At 37.4% G+C, this 17,325-nt stretch overlaps 1 protein-coding gene across 1 annotated transcript; it reads right to left on the minus strand.

The window, feature by feature from the left end:
• Positions 1 to 405: 405 nt before the first annotated feature.
• chfr (checkpoint with forkhead and ring finger domains, E3 ubiquitin protein ligase) lies at positions 406 to 17,053 on the minus strand. The gene is made up of 18 exons (XM_079250725.1): positions 16,956 to 17,053; positions 15,978 to 16,107; positions 13,211 to 13,310; positions 12,959 to 13,068; positions 12,811 to 12,870; positions 12,504 to 12,701; positions 8,281 to 8,364; positions 7,923 to 8,097; positions 7,624 to 7,778; positions 6,824 to 6,986; positions 4,929 to 5,128; positions 4,605 to 4,721; positions 4,303 to 4,386; positions 4,033 to 4,103; positions 3,676 to 3,763; positions 3,416 to 3,523; positions 3,249 to 3,321; positions 406 to 2,912 (listed from the first exon to the last, which is right to left on the minus strand). The coding sequence occupies exons 2-18, from the start codon at positions 16,081 to 16,083 to the stop codon at positions 2,870 to 2,872; spliced, it is 1,935 nt and encodes a 644-aa protein (XP_079106851.1). The 5' UTR covers positions 16,084 to 16,107; positions 16,956 to 17,053; the 3' UTR covers positions 406 to 2,869.
• Between the last annotated feature and the right edge of the window lie 272 nt (positions 17,054 to 17,325).

The following is a 17,325-nucleotide window of genomic DNA, read 5'->3' on the forward strand; positions in this document are numbered from 1 at the left end:
AAGTACTAATATACACTAGCATGTAGTACAGAGCATTAGCACTTACAAATAGCTTTTAAAGTTGTAATGAATTAATGTGAAGTTTTAATAAAGACTATGTCATTCACATCCAGCGTCCATATTTTGACAGAACATGTGTGTGTCTGTTTTCCATGGGATGCATCCTTCTCCCTTGGTCTTCATAAAAATACTAAATTAGCCAAATGTACAATATGAGTACAGCGTATCCCAAACGTACAAGAGAATTTTTTAACCAATGTGAGGGACTCATTTGGCATTAATGAAAAAGTAAAAGCAAGACTTGTTTTCAGCTATATCAGTCCTTTAATGCGTTTAACCAAACAGGCAAATCAAATCCATACGTTATTACAAAGACAAATTAAGCAAACAACATATATGGTAAAGAAGATAATCAAACATTTCTCTAACATTAATTTCTGCACATGTCCAGTGATAATCCTATAATGATTCAACTAGAAGCCAATTATAATCTAGATTAATTTCTAAAATAGTGCATTGCATACAAACTTTACAGGCATAAATACAGATTTTCATGGCCCTACTGGGAGATAAATCTACTGCATTTGCTTAAACTGATCCAAATGTGACTGATGCCCATTAAATCCTTAATTCCAGGAAGCTGTGATGAGTTAGGATGAAACCTGCTGATTGTGTTCTCCCAAGCAGCTCTGTCCAGACTTTTATAGAGTAAATATTTACCTCAGTATACAACCTAACAACCCCAGTGCCAAAACCACACATTACTCCAAGGAGAATGCAAAGCACTCTTCCAAAGCCTCTAATACTAATTCCCGATTGGAGCGGCTTGGGACTGTTGTTAGCTTAGAGTGGCTAGAACTCATGTTGGGAATAATTAAAACTCAGCCACTCCGTCAGGGAGATCGACAAGGGCTTGTGCCAAGGTCCTGAGCTGGTATGGAATGTCGACGTGGACTCAGCATGAATGAAAAGGTAAATTAGAAGGGGGAAAGGGGAAAAAAAAAATTTGTCTACATCACCTCACTAAAAAGCAACTGAATCCCAGCTGAGAAAGAAAGTGCTCATTCACAACATTTTTTTCATAACAAAAATTGTTTATGAACTTCATTTTAAAATATATCCATATAATGGTCAGACATCTGAAATCTGATATTAGCCTTTGAACATTAGACACAGTCTTCCCAGGATATTTGTGGACCTAAAAATAAGCCTCCTAATGTGCTAGACAAACGTGCAAATATCCTCATTGTTTATGCAATATAGTCATTTTTCTTTTATTCAAAAATACCACCTTCAAAGAAAGAAAATTGTACAAAATAATACACAACAGTTTTCTATCCCTCCATTCTTCCACCACCTTGTTTAAACTAACACAGACACTAAAAAAGATTAAAGAAAATTACTAAATTCAGTTCTTTTATGATTTAAGGCCTTCTTAAACGATACAGTGGATGTTTTTATTTCGAAGCAAAATAAGGCAAAATAAATACAATGGCTGATTTGTCAATATTCTTTTACATCATATATCACTTGTGTGTTTGCAAGATGCAAGACTCTGTGACACTTGGGTGATTTTAGTCTTAAATAAGATGTTAGTGAACGCCACACTTTCAATTGTCAAACATGGCTAAGCTAGATAAAAAAAAACATACCAGTGACTGTGAGTACCTGAGGAATTATAGAAAGTCTAACCTATCCTGACAGTGGTCAACTGAGGTATAAGCTGTAAGTGGATCACAATGACATCTGAACAATAGATCATCTCTGTTGGCTAGATTCTCTAAACTGTTTAGAAAGTGTGCTGCACAAAGCAGCATGTCTGAATCGTTTCGACAGTCATGACCACGAAACATATTTAACCATTAGTGGTTGTTCAGAGTGCAGTTTATCACCCCCCACCCTTTGTCAGGCCCACATGGGTCAACAGTGCATTTCAAAGAATACCCCTTACTTTAAATATCTAACAAAGTGGCCCTTCTCTACTGTGTTCAGCCACCTTGCTGGTAATGATCCGCCACCCAACAGAGTCATCCTCTGCCTTCCATTAGCTTTACAGCGCAGTGATCCCCTTCCCACAGTCATGAAATCCTATATAAATGTCACATGGGATTACAAATCTACCCTAGTATGTGTGTGAGAGGCTTTGACGTGGCTTTTTGCCCCAGCCTGGGAACACAGTAATGCCCTAGTTAACCAGGAAAAGTCCCTCAGAGGTGACACATTTACATTTCTGAGTTTTGGTAAAGGGGTCTTGACTAGCATCCTGCATCATTGCTCCTGATTAATTTACTGTAACTCTGATGACAATGAACAGAAGTGTTCGTTTGCATTATGCTGTAAAAAGCCCTGAATTCTACAATCAGATACCTAGTAAAATGCATAGCAAAATATCTGCTTACCACCACCAACATAGGCCCTGAATCCACATAGATGCAGGTTCCCTTTCTTGCTGTTAGAAGAAAACTAACATTTCTGTTCCCCACCCTGGATTTCTCTTCCACATAACTGAACTGATCAATGAAAAGGTGATTGTTTACCTGGTTCATCCAGATAAAAGCCTAAACATCAAACAGAATTTTAGTGAAATAGTAGCTGGAGTTACCAGCTAGAACCTCTGAGATCTTAACTATAGGACATGTTTAAAACTTCATCTGAGCATGCCCAGTGTTAATCCACACAGCCCCTGGCACAATTCTAAATGGTGATTGTAATGTTTGCATCAAGTTATTGCATAAGCAAGTTAGCTACAATTGACATAAGAAAACTTGACAAGATTGTGTTTCCCCAAGTGCATAAGATGCTCAGTTATATTTGACACAGCTAGGCAAAAAAAGACAAAAAAAAAAAAAAAAGAAAACTTCCTCCTCCTTCAGCTCTTAAAGCGTGTCTGCTCACATATGTGGTTGAATTTCCTGAAATTGAGAAAACAAAACTAATTAATTTTGCATGGAAAAGGACAAAGTGAAAGAGGAGATGACTTGAAACACCTTTCACATATTCCAAAGGGGTAGACATGAAGACCTGTGACACCAAACTTATGCAAGGACTCCTCCTGGTGGTAAACGAGGGAAATACACACAAACGTCTTGTACCGGTACCTTATGTTCAACATCTACCACCGTACTGCAGCAGACTCTAAACTCTACAGAGCAGTATTATCAAGTTTCATTTCATTAAATATCCAGCAATAAAACCTAATTATCTTATACTAAATATGTTTGCTACATTTTGGGTCTGATGAGACTTACATTGCATGATGTGCCTTCACCTGCGTGCGACAGTTGCGTCCCCAGTAACAGTCAGGTCGAGACGTTACAGCAGCTGAAGATAAAACATAAAACAATGTCATTACAAGGACATTATAGTGTTTGATGAAACCACAACAGGCTGTGCAGGAGATCATGTGAATGCTGACCTGGCAGTTCAGATGGAGAGATGTTCTGTCTGTACTTGTAGGCCAGCTCCTTGAAGGCTCGCAGACCGCAGCAGAAGCATAGGATAGTGTTTGCTTTGATACGACAATCTGACCAGGGGAGAGTCAAACAAACCTGAGTGCTACTGTGTATTTTGTGGTGTATTCTTGAGGAGACATTTGTTGTTGTGATGGATTTTTATCAAAATGTTCAAACTATTTTAGTGCTCAGGGACTGAAGTGCCTCTGGGTTCAGTCTTCACCTGTCAGAATGTAGTTTCCCTGCTGCAAGTCTTGCAAAGTCTCCTGGAGCAGATCTTTCCATGATTTCCCCCTGGACAACAGGTAGTTCTGAGGGAAGTATAAAAAACAGAAAAGCACTTAAAACGTAGTAGTAAATCATCACACAATCTATACTTAAGTATTTTGGAGGATCGTAGTGACCTTTACTTTAAATGATTATAAATAAAACTCCAATAAGCTTACAGTTTATTAAGCATTTCAGTAGATTCGAAAGGTCTATTGAGCATCAAAGTTTATTTTTGCTGTTGTGCAAATACGCCACGATAAAATGAATTATATAGTATATTAAGAATGAATTTAAATAAATGGTATCTCACTTTGAGGACATCTGATTCATAGTTATTGTTGTTCAGCACCCCATCCAGGCATTTATCAGTCAAGTTGAGGTCTAAAACAGAACCAACAAGAAGATTTGCTTAGTGTGTGGTAAAGATAAGCACACAAACTGTGGGAAGCAACAATCATGAAAACTACATTAAATTAACTGAATATTATTCAGAAATCAGTAGTTTCAACCCTTTTATCTTTCAATTTCAACTTTTAAAAAAAAAGTCCACTCAAACACTTTTGGTCAGACGGATACTTACCAGTGAATCGTGCCAGACAGCCCTGACATCCAATCCCCTGGCAGCCCCAGTACATATGACAGAAAGGCTGCTGGCACAATGCACCTGCCAACCCACAACATGACACGCCCGTTAAAAGTATAATGGAGTTTGTGTTGTACTTGGGAAAACATTTTATTTTTGTTGGTTATAACGACTCAGACAAGCATTTCATTTCACTATTATATCATACAGGATGTTTAGTTGTGGTTTTATCATCCACATTCACTCTACATAGACGTCATAGTTTTGCAGCATGGCGAACAGGTGTTTGGACCACTCACACTGTTGAGCAATAACCTGCTGGTTGTTTAGTTCAGCCCTCCTATCTGGCATTGGCAGGAGGCAGCAGGAGCAGATGAGATGGAAGCCCTGAGGGGGGCAGCAGTACTCATGAGGAGCTGTTGATTTTCAGACAAGCACAAATAAGGTACATAGAAAGCTGGAAGAGCTTCACTGCTTTGCTAAAATGGGCAACTATTTACAAAAAAATTACAATCTAATGTTTCATTTTAAAGAATTCTGATGCCAAAATGTCCAAACATTAAATGCATTTTGTCATAAACATTGAAATAATAAGCTTCAATCTAATCTTCTCTAATTTTCACCTGAGGGCTGATCAGATGATGTTGATGGCTGCTCTCCTGTAGGCTTTGCTGCACTTTCCTCACTTGCTGGTTTTGGTGGTGGAGGTACAAATGGTAGAGTTGGTAAGCCAGGGAACCAGTAGTTTGAGCTCGTAGCAAACAGCACTTGGCTCACATTCCCCCTGTAGCCAGGACACTGTCTGCACATCACCACAGGCTGACTGGGAACAAAAAAAGCAAAAGAAAATCACAAGATGATTTCACCCTAAAATGTGCTCATTTAATTGGGTGTAAATGTTCATATTATAGGTATTTTTCCTGGTGTGGTATGCTGAAAACTTTTGTTTTCTTTGACAGGAATTCATGCTATCCATATCTACCACCTGAGTGTCCTATAAATACTAACTTTGTGCCAAATCTCTCCATACATGGATGTATAATCGGACTACAGCACATTTTAGAGCTTCGGATAACAAATTTGGCTGCAAAAATCCATCCTCAAAACAACTTTCCATGTTGTTCTCTTTCCCCTTTTCCTTTTTGCCTGTTTAACACCCTGATTGCTGCTTATTCTGAGTAGTGGCTGTAAACATTCAGATTTCAAACAGCCAATTACAGATGGACCCAGACTGGCGAGGGGGATGAGATTTATGTCATAAAAGGCCTTGCAGTCATCAAGACACACAAATCATGCGCTACTAATTAGGTAACTACTTGCATCTACTGAGTTATGTACAGCAGGCTCTTGTTCCTCATTATTAAGACAGCAAGCAGCAACTTGGCAGGAGGAGCATGTAAATATTATCAATCAAGCTAGTTTGCTGCTGCAGTCTGGGTTAACGCATAAATCCATAATGAATTTAGTCGACAACTATTCAAAGCTTTCAAATTTGCTGAAGACGTTCCACAATGTGATGCAACCATTTAGCTTCATGCCTAAAAATAAGGACAGTTTAGAGCCGTTCATCAAGTGAATCCAAATTAAGTTAGTTTGCCGCAGACAACGGCATCCTCCCACAGTCAAAAGACATGCATGTTATGTTAAAGTGGACATATCATGCTTTTAAATCCTTCCTTTTCACATGTAAATCATTCATTTATGGTCTACAAAAAGTAGAACTGCAAGGCTTTGGTCTGAATTCCAGGTTATTCGAGATCCACACACCCCTGTTCTGAGGCACATCTTTAGAGCGACTCGTTTTAGTGCGGTCTCTTTAAATGTGAACGAGATATTTCATGCCCCGCCTCCCTCCAGGTAGCCAAGAGTTCAACTGCACCTTGTTCGGCCATTTTTGTAGTTTAGTAGCAGCGATACGATTATCTACCAGCAGAGAAACTTTTTACTAGCAAGTTTACTCGGAATGCCAGACACGGAAAACATGTCCATCTAGCCTTACATGTTCAAGCCAGAGTCTGACCTAGAGCAGGAGAATGAAGATGACCAACCTGCATCGCAATGGTGTGTTATTACAGTATTTACCCGGAAGTCAATTACCTTATTTAGAAGGCCCAGAGCAAATACTGTGACGTAATAGACAAGGAAACATAATAGTGAAAGAAAACTAAATAAAGTGAAAATATGACCCAAAAAGAATATAAAGATATACACACAGCATCAGGAGAGAAAATATTGAAGTTTTCTGCATTTTTAAACACTAAAAGAAAACAAAAACATGCATCCAAAGTGGATTTTGCATGATATATGACATCATAACTTTTAAGTAGTTACTCTAAACTGACTGCAGTTGTTACTCTTTCTTTCTCCGTGTGAAGACATGTGATGGTGCCTTATGAGGTCAAATTCATGACTGGATCTTATTTTAGACTAAAACAATAGATTACACTGATATAACATGAAAGGAGAGAAATATGGCAAAAACAGAATAAATATTTCCAAATATATGCAGAGCTTTTACCTAATATCGGAAGAGTCACTGTCATTGTCTGAGAGCTCAAAGAGGTAATCTGAACTGCCCTCCTCGTCAGAGAAAGAGCGCTCCACTTTTGGCTGCAACATGTCCTGAGTAATCTTGTTTCGACCGTCCATACCCTTCAGCTCCTCCTCACTGCGACACTTTTCTGTGGAACAGAAAGGGACAATTTTAATTTTTTTCCCACTTAAAGGTATTTACCACACAAAGGGTGTATTCACGGACCTCAAGTCCGCCAGACTTGGTCCAATTGGGAACTCAGTTCATGTGAAAGGTGCAATATTCTTCCAAATCGAGATTCATACAGAACTTCTAAAACTAATTCAACTTAATAACTTGTATCACTCTTGACCAGGATGAGTGCTGCACCAAGAATGACTGAAAGTGAAGACAAGACCCACAATGAAAAAAAAGAAAACTTGTTTGTCTTTTGGTTAACGCAAAAAAAGTTTGGTTTCTAGTATATAAATCAGATCCTAATGGTTGAGGTTTATGGGTTTTTAGGGGCTCTAGTGGCCTTTATTTGATAGTAGCCCAGCAGGATTTGTAGTTAGCGTCCTGTTTTTGGTCTGTTTGAACTGAAGACAGGGTCTGCGTCTGTAGACGCTTGATTTAAAATTAGTTTTATCACACACAAAACCCCAAACAAGGCACTTTGCGACCAAAAAGGTTAGTATTCTTTAAAGAAAAAAAAAAAAAAAAAAAGACTGGCGTGAATGCATCCAACTCAAGCTAAGTGCATCTTTTTCTTTGTTGTACATTATCCAGGAAACATGTGTGCAAACCTGGGTGTTGGATGAGGTAGGCTTCCACCAGGTTGTTGAGGATGTGGTTTTTACAAATCCGCTCCACGGGGCAGCGACAGGTGGGACAAAGGGATGAGCGCTCCATCCAACCTGAATAGCATGCAGCGCAGAAGGCATGCATGCAGGGCTGCAAGCTAGACAAAAAAACATAAAGCTTAATATTAAAATAACACTAAATTTAGAAAGGCATAAAATGTGAATACCAAGTTCCTACTGATAATGAGCTCAAATGCCCAACTTGGATGTCTATGCTTGTTCCACGGTCTTTGAGATCTCACCTGATGCAGTCATGCAGAAGGTCCTGACAGATCACACATGTCAGGCTTTCCTCCATCTTGTCCGTCTTAGCACCTTCTTCTGGCGGCTTTGCTAAAAGGTTCCCAAAACCTTTCTTAGTTGAACCTGCCATCTCTGAGCTGGAGGCATGTGGCAAACCTAAATCATATTCTTTATCTGTAAAAGCAATACATACTTATTAAACTCCATACCGAGACCAGGATTTTGAAAATGATCTCATTTGACCTTCCAGGACAGGCAAGATGTGAAAAAGATAGAAAGTTAGCTCTGTTAATATCAGTTTCAATATGAAGAAAAAGATTAATCCAAAGTTTTAAAAATGAATGAAAACAATCCAACCTTGATGAGCTTTCCTCCTTTTGCTTTCTGGTTCCCAGTTGTCTCTGTCTTTTTCTAATGTGGGAGCGTCAACTCTATCTCGGTCTGATGAGATGAACGAACACCGGACATGGAATAAATAAAGAAAAGAACGGACTGGTTAACAACAGAATACAGTGGTTGGATAAGACATGGGATATAAGGACATTATATCAGAAAATATTTGTGCCCACATCTCAGAAATCTACCTAAATGAATACTCAATGAGGCAGGTGTCCTGTGTTTTTCTATTCTATTCTATAGACAGTTAGCAGACGCTTTTATCCAAAGCGACTTAAATATGAGAGAACAATGCAAGCACGAAATCAAACAGTGGAAGACATCGCAGGAAGGTGCTAGTGGACTGTCCAGTTGAATGCAGGTACCTACATAAATTGCTACAGGCTTTTTTTTATGTTTGCTACCTTCCCACCCCATGATATAATCTATGCTATAATACAAGGAATTAATACCATAATATTTGTTGCAAAGAACTGGACTAAGTTCTCCAACTTTCCAACAAAGTTGGTCCCACACAGTAATGTGGTGGGATGGTGGCAGGACTCTGTTTCCATGTGAGATGTCTGGCGCTTCAGTGCAATCAAAAGAAATAAGATTGTGTATCCACTGTAATTCTTCAGGATTTTTCAATTAACAGCCTGTATTTTAAACACAATTGAACAAAAACAAACTCGTCACGTTTATGCAAGTTAAAAAGCTAAATCTAACTTACAACAAAATTCCAACTGATCATATTCAGTCATTGTTACAATCATATTCTATTATATAATGCCGACATTTCTTTCTTGTCCACATGACTTTCAAATCTGTAACAATGAACAAATTTTTGTTGAGGATCAGTTAAAGAAATAAGTTGAAATAGCCCTGCAACGGACTGGCGACCTGTCCAAGGCCTAGCTCTCCTGACCTGACCTCACTCACCGCAACAAACAGGTACAGAAAAACATAGACGTATCATAAAACGCTACAATGTGTTTTTTAAGTCGTAGACTCTCAAAGTAGCTGCACCATGTCCACAACAGAAGAAAGGCACAGCAAGATGATCATTAGTAAGTTGTTTTTAAATAAAGTGGAAAATTGAGAGGGAATTTTATTTTTTCTGACAGTTTTATTCATCTGTTTTCATCCAGGTTAATAAAGACATTTACACACACATTATCACAATTATCTGAAATAACGTAATATACAAATATTGGTTTATTGTGACCATTGCTGCTTAGCAAAGCCTACAATGTGTGTAAATAGTGGGTGAAAATATTAACAGTACAACCCAAGACATCTCTGATACAACATTCAAGCATGAGCGTCGCAGGTAAGCTGAAAAAATTGGTGACGAAATCTGCATCTGTGCATTAATTAACAAATTACAGCTAGCTGCTTCTATTCATAAGTGAAAGAGTACCTGATGTGGCTTTACAAAAGGTTAAAGAAAGGAGTGTCACCATTGTTATTGCAATTCCTATGCGCTTATCAGACAGCAAGTGGAGACTAAATTCTTATTTGCTTCCAGCAACAAAATATAAAAAAGGCAAATCAACAAAGATCCAACAAAAAACTATTACAGTTATTCACATTACGGTCAATAAAGGTTAATATAAGTCGGGATTAAACAACAAAGAAACGGGCATTGCACAGTTTTAATGCACGACGCAGAGTCTAGAAAATCACAACATGTTGCAAAGGTCATAACCATGTAAACCACAGTAAACATTTTATCAAAATTTTCTTTTTACAAAACTTATACTTAAAAGTATAGCAACTATTTTATGTTGGCCTTAATGTACTTTTAAGGCTACACAACTGCTGTGAAGCTACAGCACGTTTCTCTCATTCACCTATCAAAAGCCAGCTGATCTGAATCAGTTGATTAACCTGTTGCTATGGTGACGTCTGTAAGGAAGTGATACAACAGTGATATTACTTGCTAAACTACGTCTGTTATATCCATAAAAATACAGCCAGTTGGCGTCAGAACTCTCGACAGACCATGGTATAAATGTGCATACGTGTAATACAAAAACATTCCTTCATTTTCTAAACCGCTTAATCCAGTTCAGGGTCACGGGGAAGCTGGAGCCTATCCCTGCTGTCTTTTTGGGCGAAGGCAGGGTACACTCTGGACAGCTCGCCAGTCCGTCGCAGGGCCACACAGAGACAAACAACCACTCGCGCTTACACTCACTCCTAGGGTCAATTTAGAGTAACCAATTAACCTAACATGCATGTCTTTGAATACAAAAACATCTTTTTGTTATTTTAACAAATTTACTGCAGCACAAAAATCTGCTGTTTCACTCAACCAGCTTCTTAGTATCAAGTCTGCTTTGGTTACTGAGCAATCACCTGCATGAAGATTTCTCCTGAAAATTCACAACATTAGGCACGCCTGCTGCTAGCTGGAAATGCATCATACTTTTTTATGGTTATTTCCACATTCGTAAGGTGCTAAACTGGCAAATGGCTGTTGGGAAGATCTGGAGCATCAGTGAAACCCCACCATTCTCGTTTTTTAAGTGTGTGACATACTGCTCCCACCATACTTAGAAAGACGAGAGAAAGTAAATGGCTAAATCAGTGTGCTGCACGACTCTTGTTGTCTTTGTTATATTCGTCTCTCCTAAAGCAGAACTTTTTATAAGACTAAGGTAGTCTTATAAAGTCTTGTGGTATAAGGAAACTAAAGACAAAATCACCAAGATTCAGTCAAATCCTGTTTGACATAACCAAAAATCCAAAAGCAGACACTGCTATGTTACTATGTTTTAGTTTTTTTCTCGTTAGACAACTGCTCATTTACTTTCTCAAGTTATGTCCTCTTCCACACATGTATTTCATATGCCATAGTTGGCAGAAAGGCATGGTCTTTAAGGCGCATTCACATTATGAGAGATTCGACATCTGACCTTAGCTACAGGTCTTAAACCAACACCTTCTGAAATCCACAGTCACTTTAAGGTTTTAATGATCTCACCCCATCTTACTTTAAAAAATCCTGGTTCCATAATGTCCCAAGAGAACACATGCTCATGCAGCAGGCCGACTTTTGCTTGATTAAGTTTCTAAGAGTAGATGTGGAAGCAGAGCCTTTGGCTTTTCGGCTCCTCTCCACTAAAACCAATCAATGTTAAAATAGTTAGGCCTAGCTTGGGTCAAAGTTTATCCTGTCTTTTGCAATATTTTGCAATCAATTTTATAATTTCTACTCTTCTACTTTTAAAGACTACAGAACATTTGCAATTTTCGCTGTCACGTGCCCGCTATAGATGGGTAATTCGGCATCCATCTTGCATCCTACCTGACATGTTGGCTCTCTCCAGCCAGCAAAAGATGATCTTACTGTGACTCTAAACAAAAAGCTTATTTATTTGTTCTTTTATATAGATCTACTTCAACAAATTGTTCCTATGTAAAAATGTGCTTTGTGATTAGTTTCTATATTTTCTTCTAAATTAACCTTAAACTTCTGAGTTATTGTATGGACTCATTTGTTTGTTTTTAATGTTATTAAGTTACTTGTTGATTACAGCAGAATAGAAAAACTTTCCCAACCTGACTTTTTAAGATCCGATCTTGAGATCTTATCTGAACTTTTGGAACCAGTGATTTACTGGAAGCAACCAAGATCCCTGTTCTTCACCAATTTAAGCAGCATCTCGCATGCCTCATCTACTGTGACTGGAAAAGTCACCGGAAAAGTCTCCTTCTCTTGTGTCTCACCTCATTTGGCCTCTTGTTTTTTTATAACCACAACTGGTGCGGTACACCTGACATGAACACTGACCATCAATGTGCTTTACAGCTAAAAAAAAAAAAAAGAAAAAGATGGTGTGCAGGCAAGATATTTGACCATTTTTAAGTTTCTCTTTATTCTCCTCACATTCGGCGCTGATGCCTGTGTTGGCCAACGTAATGCCATTAATTTAATTAAATCATATTTCTGTAAATGTGTGCAGGAAACTCATACTCTATACATTTTACCTTTGCAAGATTCTGCTAAATTATACACAACTCAGCAATTTCATGCTGAATTTCAAACCCCATCATGTTTAAGCATCAATTCAGTGTATTCTCCGGGATGAGTCAAAATCTCTTGTTGTCAAGTGGTCAAAGTGCATCTGGTGGTTAAGTGTAAAAACAGTTTTTGTTCATTTCAACAGAACAGGACGAAACTGGAGAGAACCTACCTGAAGCTGAAGAAGTTGAGATTTCTATGGGACCACAAGAGGAGGGGTTCTCAATACAGAAGTGGGAAGCAGAAGTGGAGGGCTGAGGTTCGTCCTGATTTGGGTCCCGAGGAGCCTTTGTGAGCATAACAGGCTCCACAGAAAGGGGAATATCAGATTCTGGAACAGGAGAGGGACTCTGGGCCGACCTTTCCATATCTGAAGTTTAAACATTAAAAGACATATCAATAATGAAAGAAAATAAAATCTAAGGGTTGAAATCAAAGTATAGCTTACTTATGGCAAAGTGTGGTTTTCTGACACTTACAAAAACTGTCCTGTGAAAAAGGCTCCTCCATTGTGATGGAGTGGTAAACATAGGCGATGTCTGGGAGGTGAAGAAGAGTTGCCATCATTCCCTTTTATATATTCGTGTCAACATATTATTCTCACAGTTAAAAGCAAGTACAACTCACTTTGTTCTGGCTCACTTTTCCTATACACAAAATAGATGACATCACCATTTTGTAGCATGTGGGTTTGCCTCTTGACCACCTTGGACATATTGATCACTGTGCCATTAGTGCTACAACAAACAAACATGCAATTCAATGTCACAACAAAATTTGAATATTTTCCTACAATCAAATGTCAAATGTTTTAAAAAAAACAAAAAAAAATGCTTCTAATACATTCATATTGGTTCAGAAAGTTTCCGTTTACAGTACCTCATATCTTCAAGCCACACCATCCCCGAGCTCTCATCTTTCACTATCTTGCAGTGCTCCCCTGAAACCAGTTTATTGGCTGGAAAGGACAGATAGCATCCTGGCAAGCAAACAAAAATGAATGAATTTAATTTAACCAAGACACACAGGAAAGTTTTTCTTTTCGTTTTTTTTCCATTATTACAATGTATCAATTGCTTTTCTACACTTTAGAGCTCTTCTAAAAGATAATACACGGAATAATATGCTACAATGGAACTTTCTAACACTACTATGGTTATTTACATGTATAATAAATCTTATTGACAAATAAAGCATTAACAATTCTGGATTACATTAGACAAATATAAATTAAAGTGGAATTCCAAATCTATTAAATATTTAGGTATAAACTTAACTGACTCAACTCCAACCATGTTTGACATAAATTATAATAAAACTGAAGAGGACATTAAAAAAGACTTTAATAAATGGTCAACATTGCCACTAGATTTTAGTTCTCGAATACAAATAATTAAAATGAATGTTCTCCCCAGATTGTTATATTTGTTTCAGTCCCTTCCGCTTTCTGTCCCTCAAAGTAAATTCAAAACATGGGACAGAATGATTTCGAGATTTATATGGAATGGAAAAAAGCCACGAACAAAATATAGCACTTTACAACTCCCAAAAAATAAAGGGGGAATGGCCCTACCCAACTTAAAAGAGTACTTTTTAGCAGCTCAACTGAGACCACTTGTTTGCTGGTGTAGACCGGACTATGAATCTCGATGGAAAGATATTGAAAAAGAAGTTTTAGGCTATAAAATTCAAATTTTTTTATCTGATAAACTGCTCACGACATCTCTTAAAAGTAAAATGAATCAAATTGTAAAATTTACACTTGAAACTTGGCACTCTGTTATAGAAAAATATAAATTAAAGGAGCAGGTTCTTTTACTGAAATGGTATAGATTTGATACTAAATTCAAACCAGGACAACTTGATGAAGCATTTAAACAATGGGAAATAAAGGGAATCACGGCAGTCTTTACTCTGTTGAAAGATGGCAAGTTCATGAGCTTTCAAGAACTTAAAACAAAGTATAATTTAGATAATAAAGACTTTTTTAGATACTTACAAGTCAGAGATTACTATATGAAAGAAGTTAAACCAAAACTTATAGACACTACGCATATTATTATAAGGGTAATGATAGATTCATATTTGCAAAAAAAATTAAAAGCCATTTCAGCCCTTTATAACTCCTTGAGGGAAAGCAGGCAGGAAACGACAATGTATCTTAAAAAAAAATGGGAAACAGAATTGGAAGTTGAAATAACAGAGGACGAATGGTTCAAAATGTGTGAAATTCAGCACAGTACTACAAATTCATTGGTATGGAGGGAATTTTGCTGGAAGAATTTGACACGATTTTTTATTACTCCTAAAATCAAAAGCAGACAGACACATACTCCACAAGAGTGTTGGAGGTTGTGCGGAGAAATTGATGCTAGCCACGCACATATCTTTTGGAGTTGTACTAAAATCACCAGATACTGGGAAGAATTAGGAACAGCTCTGACAAAAATTTTGGGTTACAGCATTCCAAATACTTGTGTTGTACCTTGGAAACATAGTACACTTTGTTAAGAAGGAAGACATGTTTATTACAAAGGTGGTCTTGGCTGCAAGCAAGAAGGCAATAGCAAAAAGATGGCTGAAGCCAGATCCTCCTGTTCAGGAAGACTGGATCAAGATTGTGGAAGGAATATCGATAATGGAAAAAATGACACATAATCTTCGATTGAAAGGATTTAAATACGACAAGCAGTGGGAAAAATGGACCTCATTTGTAGGTGACACATAGGACGTTGTAAACTACTAAATGGAAATATTGGTGTAATGCGGAATATATCAAGAAATATCCAGACAGATGCTTTATTGTTGTCAATTTTGTTTTTGCAAGTTTCTATTTCGTTATTTAATATCTTTTATGTGAATTTTTTCTTGTGATTTTTGTTGTTTGTGTGTTTGCATAAAAACTAATAAAAAACAAAGTTTGAAAAAAAAAAAAAAAGAATTTAATTTAACCAAGACACAGGAAAGTTTTTCTTTTCGTTTTTTTTCCATTATTACAATGTATCAATTGCTTTTCTACACTTTAGAGCTCTTCTAAAAGATAATACACGGAATAATATGCTACAATGCAACTTTCTAACACTACTATGGTTATTTACATGTATAATAAATCTTATTGACAAATAAAGCATTAACAATTCTGGATTAGATGCCAATATAGGTTGACATCTCCGACCTAAAGCTTTTACCTGACACTATGTTGCCATGGCATCTTCAAATCTTTCATTACCCAGACATGAGCTAACCTATTGAGTCTGCATACTTTGCATTGCAAAAAAGTAGACCCCAAAACCTCTCAACAACAAAAGCAGACACAGGGGATATATAGCTCTAACCTTTTCTAAAGCAAAACCCATGCAAAAAAACCTACTTAATATTCTACACACATGTTGTCAATAGACGTCTTTTGTCCCGATCACAAGAGGCTGTCTAAGTTTGGTGCACTAAAGAACGCTTTGTGTTTTCAAGGGGGAGGTTATAAAGACTCCAGACATTGACAGCTAAGTCTACACCATTGTTTCCTGTTAACAGCCAATGCATTTTAAAAAATGGGGCAAAATGTAAAAGCTTTCTTTTTTAATTACTTGGTGATAAGGAAAATAAAAACCAGTGCCGTTGTTTCAGAAACACACACAAACTGACTTACCTTTCTTTCTGCCGACCGTGCATTCCCGACTGAAGAGCAGGATGGTCTCACTGGAATCCACTTTAACTAGTTTCCCCCAAGGCTGTCCTGTTTTGTAGCCGTCCATCCCAACGTGTTTCTATTTTACTTCCTAAAATATGGTCAGAAAACAAATTTAGAAAGCATTATCTTGATTAAAAAGTATTTCAAACTTTTTTTTAAGGGTTTTGTGGCTGTTTTGTTTTTTACTTAGAGGGAACCTGGTTGCAAAAAGAAAGTGAAATTTAACTTTTGTGTATTTTCTCAGTTACTGTATGAGTCAATCCAACTTTCTTGTCAGCAAATTAGCTCCGAAATGACTAATTCAGTTAAATGAAAAGTCATTAGATCAGTTAAATTAATCTACCGTAGCCACTCTGTATTTAAGTTTAAATAAAAATGACCAAAAGCAGGTTAATGACATTTAATTTGACCCTGTTTGTTTTCTGTGCCAAATCCACAGTAAGAAGACAATTTGAGTTGGATTTTAAAACAAATTCTTTATTTTATCTACGCCAAGGTCCAGAATAATATTTAATATGTCAAATCCGTTGTCATAATTGTGCAGTTTACCAAATAAACAAAGATTTAAACAAACAAAAAAATCTTTGAAGTTTGGCATGGATCCTATTGTGAGAAAACCTAAAGCTATTTGGCTAAACTCCTTATTTCGGCCATCTAACCTTTAGCTACTACTTCATTATGTTATGTAATAATCGGGGGAAAGTTAGGAGTATTTCAGCTGCCATATATTAGTGTGGCAAAACGTTTCGTTATTCTCATGCTATGAGAAAATAGAACAAGTTTACGAAAACACACAACTTCGTTCAATAACAATACGAAGCTAAAGCGAAAGCTAGCATTAGCTTGTGCACATGAGATAAAAACATTGAGGCACTCCTGTTGGGGTATAATATCTTAACACTGTAACATAAATTATGTCTGGTACTGTTACTTTACCGGTAAATGTTTAGTGTGTTGCCCCAGCAGCTCTGTGAAAACCGCTTCTCCTCCTCATGTTCCAGTTAGCTTTGTGCTCAACAAGCACTTCCTGCTACCATCAGAGCTGACGCCGTCATCAGCTGATGGAGGAGGGGCCGCCTGAGTTTGTTGTCGAAATCTGTTTACCTCTACTTCCACAGCCGAGTAGGAAGCGATTTGTTTAATTTCATTTTACTTTATTTTAAGAATATTTTGCTATATATTTACCAGATGCATGCAAAGGTCTGTCATAAGCAGGGCTTTTGGACATGGGGATGGTCAGTATGAATAAAGTCCAGAGAGGTACAGATGCACCTGCATTTGTGATACTACTACTACTACTACTACT

Source organism: Telmatherina bonti (assembly GCF_933228915.1).
Source record: "Telmatherina bonti genome assembly, chromosome: 13".
Lineage (NCBI taxonomy): Eukaryota > Metazoa > Chordata > Actinopteri > Atheriniformes > Telmatherinidae > Telmatherina > Telmatherina bonti.

Coding starts and splice junctions, on each gene's coding strand:
- chfr (XM_079250725.1), bottom strand. CDS start 16,083: ATGGACGGCTACAAAACAGGACAGCCTTGGGGGAAACTAGTTAAAGTG. Junction 12,871..12,958: donor GAAAAGTGAGCCAGAACAAA/GTGAGTTGTACT, acceptor TTCACCTCCCAG/ACATCGCCTATGTTTACCAC. Junction 6,987..7,623: donor CTACCTCATCCAACACCCAG/GTTTGCACACAT, acceptor TCTGTTCCACAG/AAAAGTGTCGCAGTGAGGAG.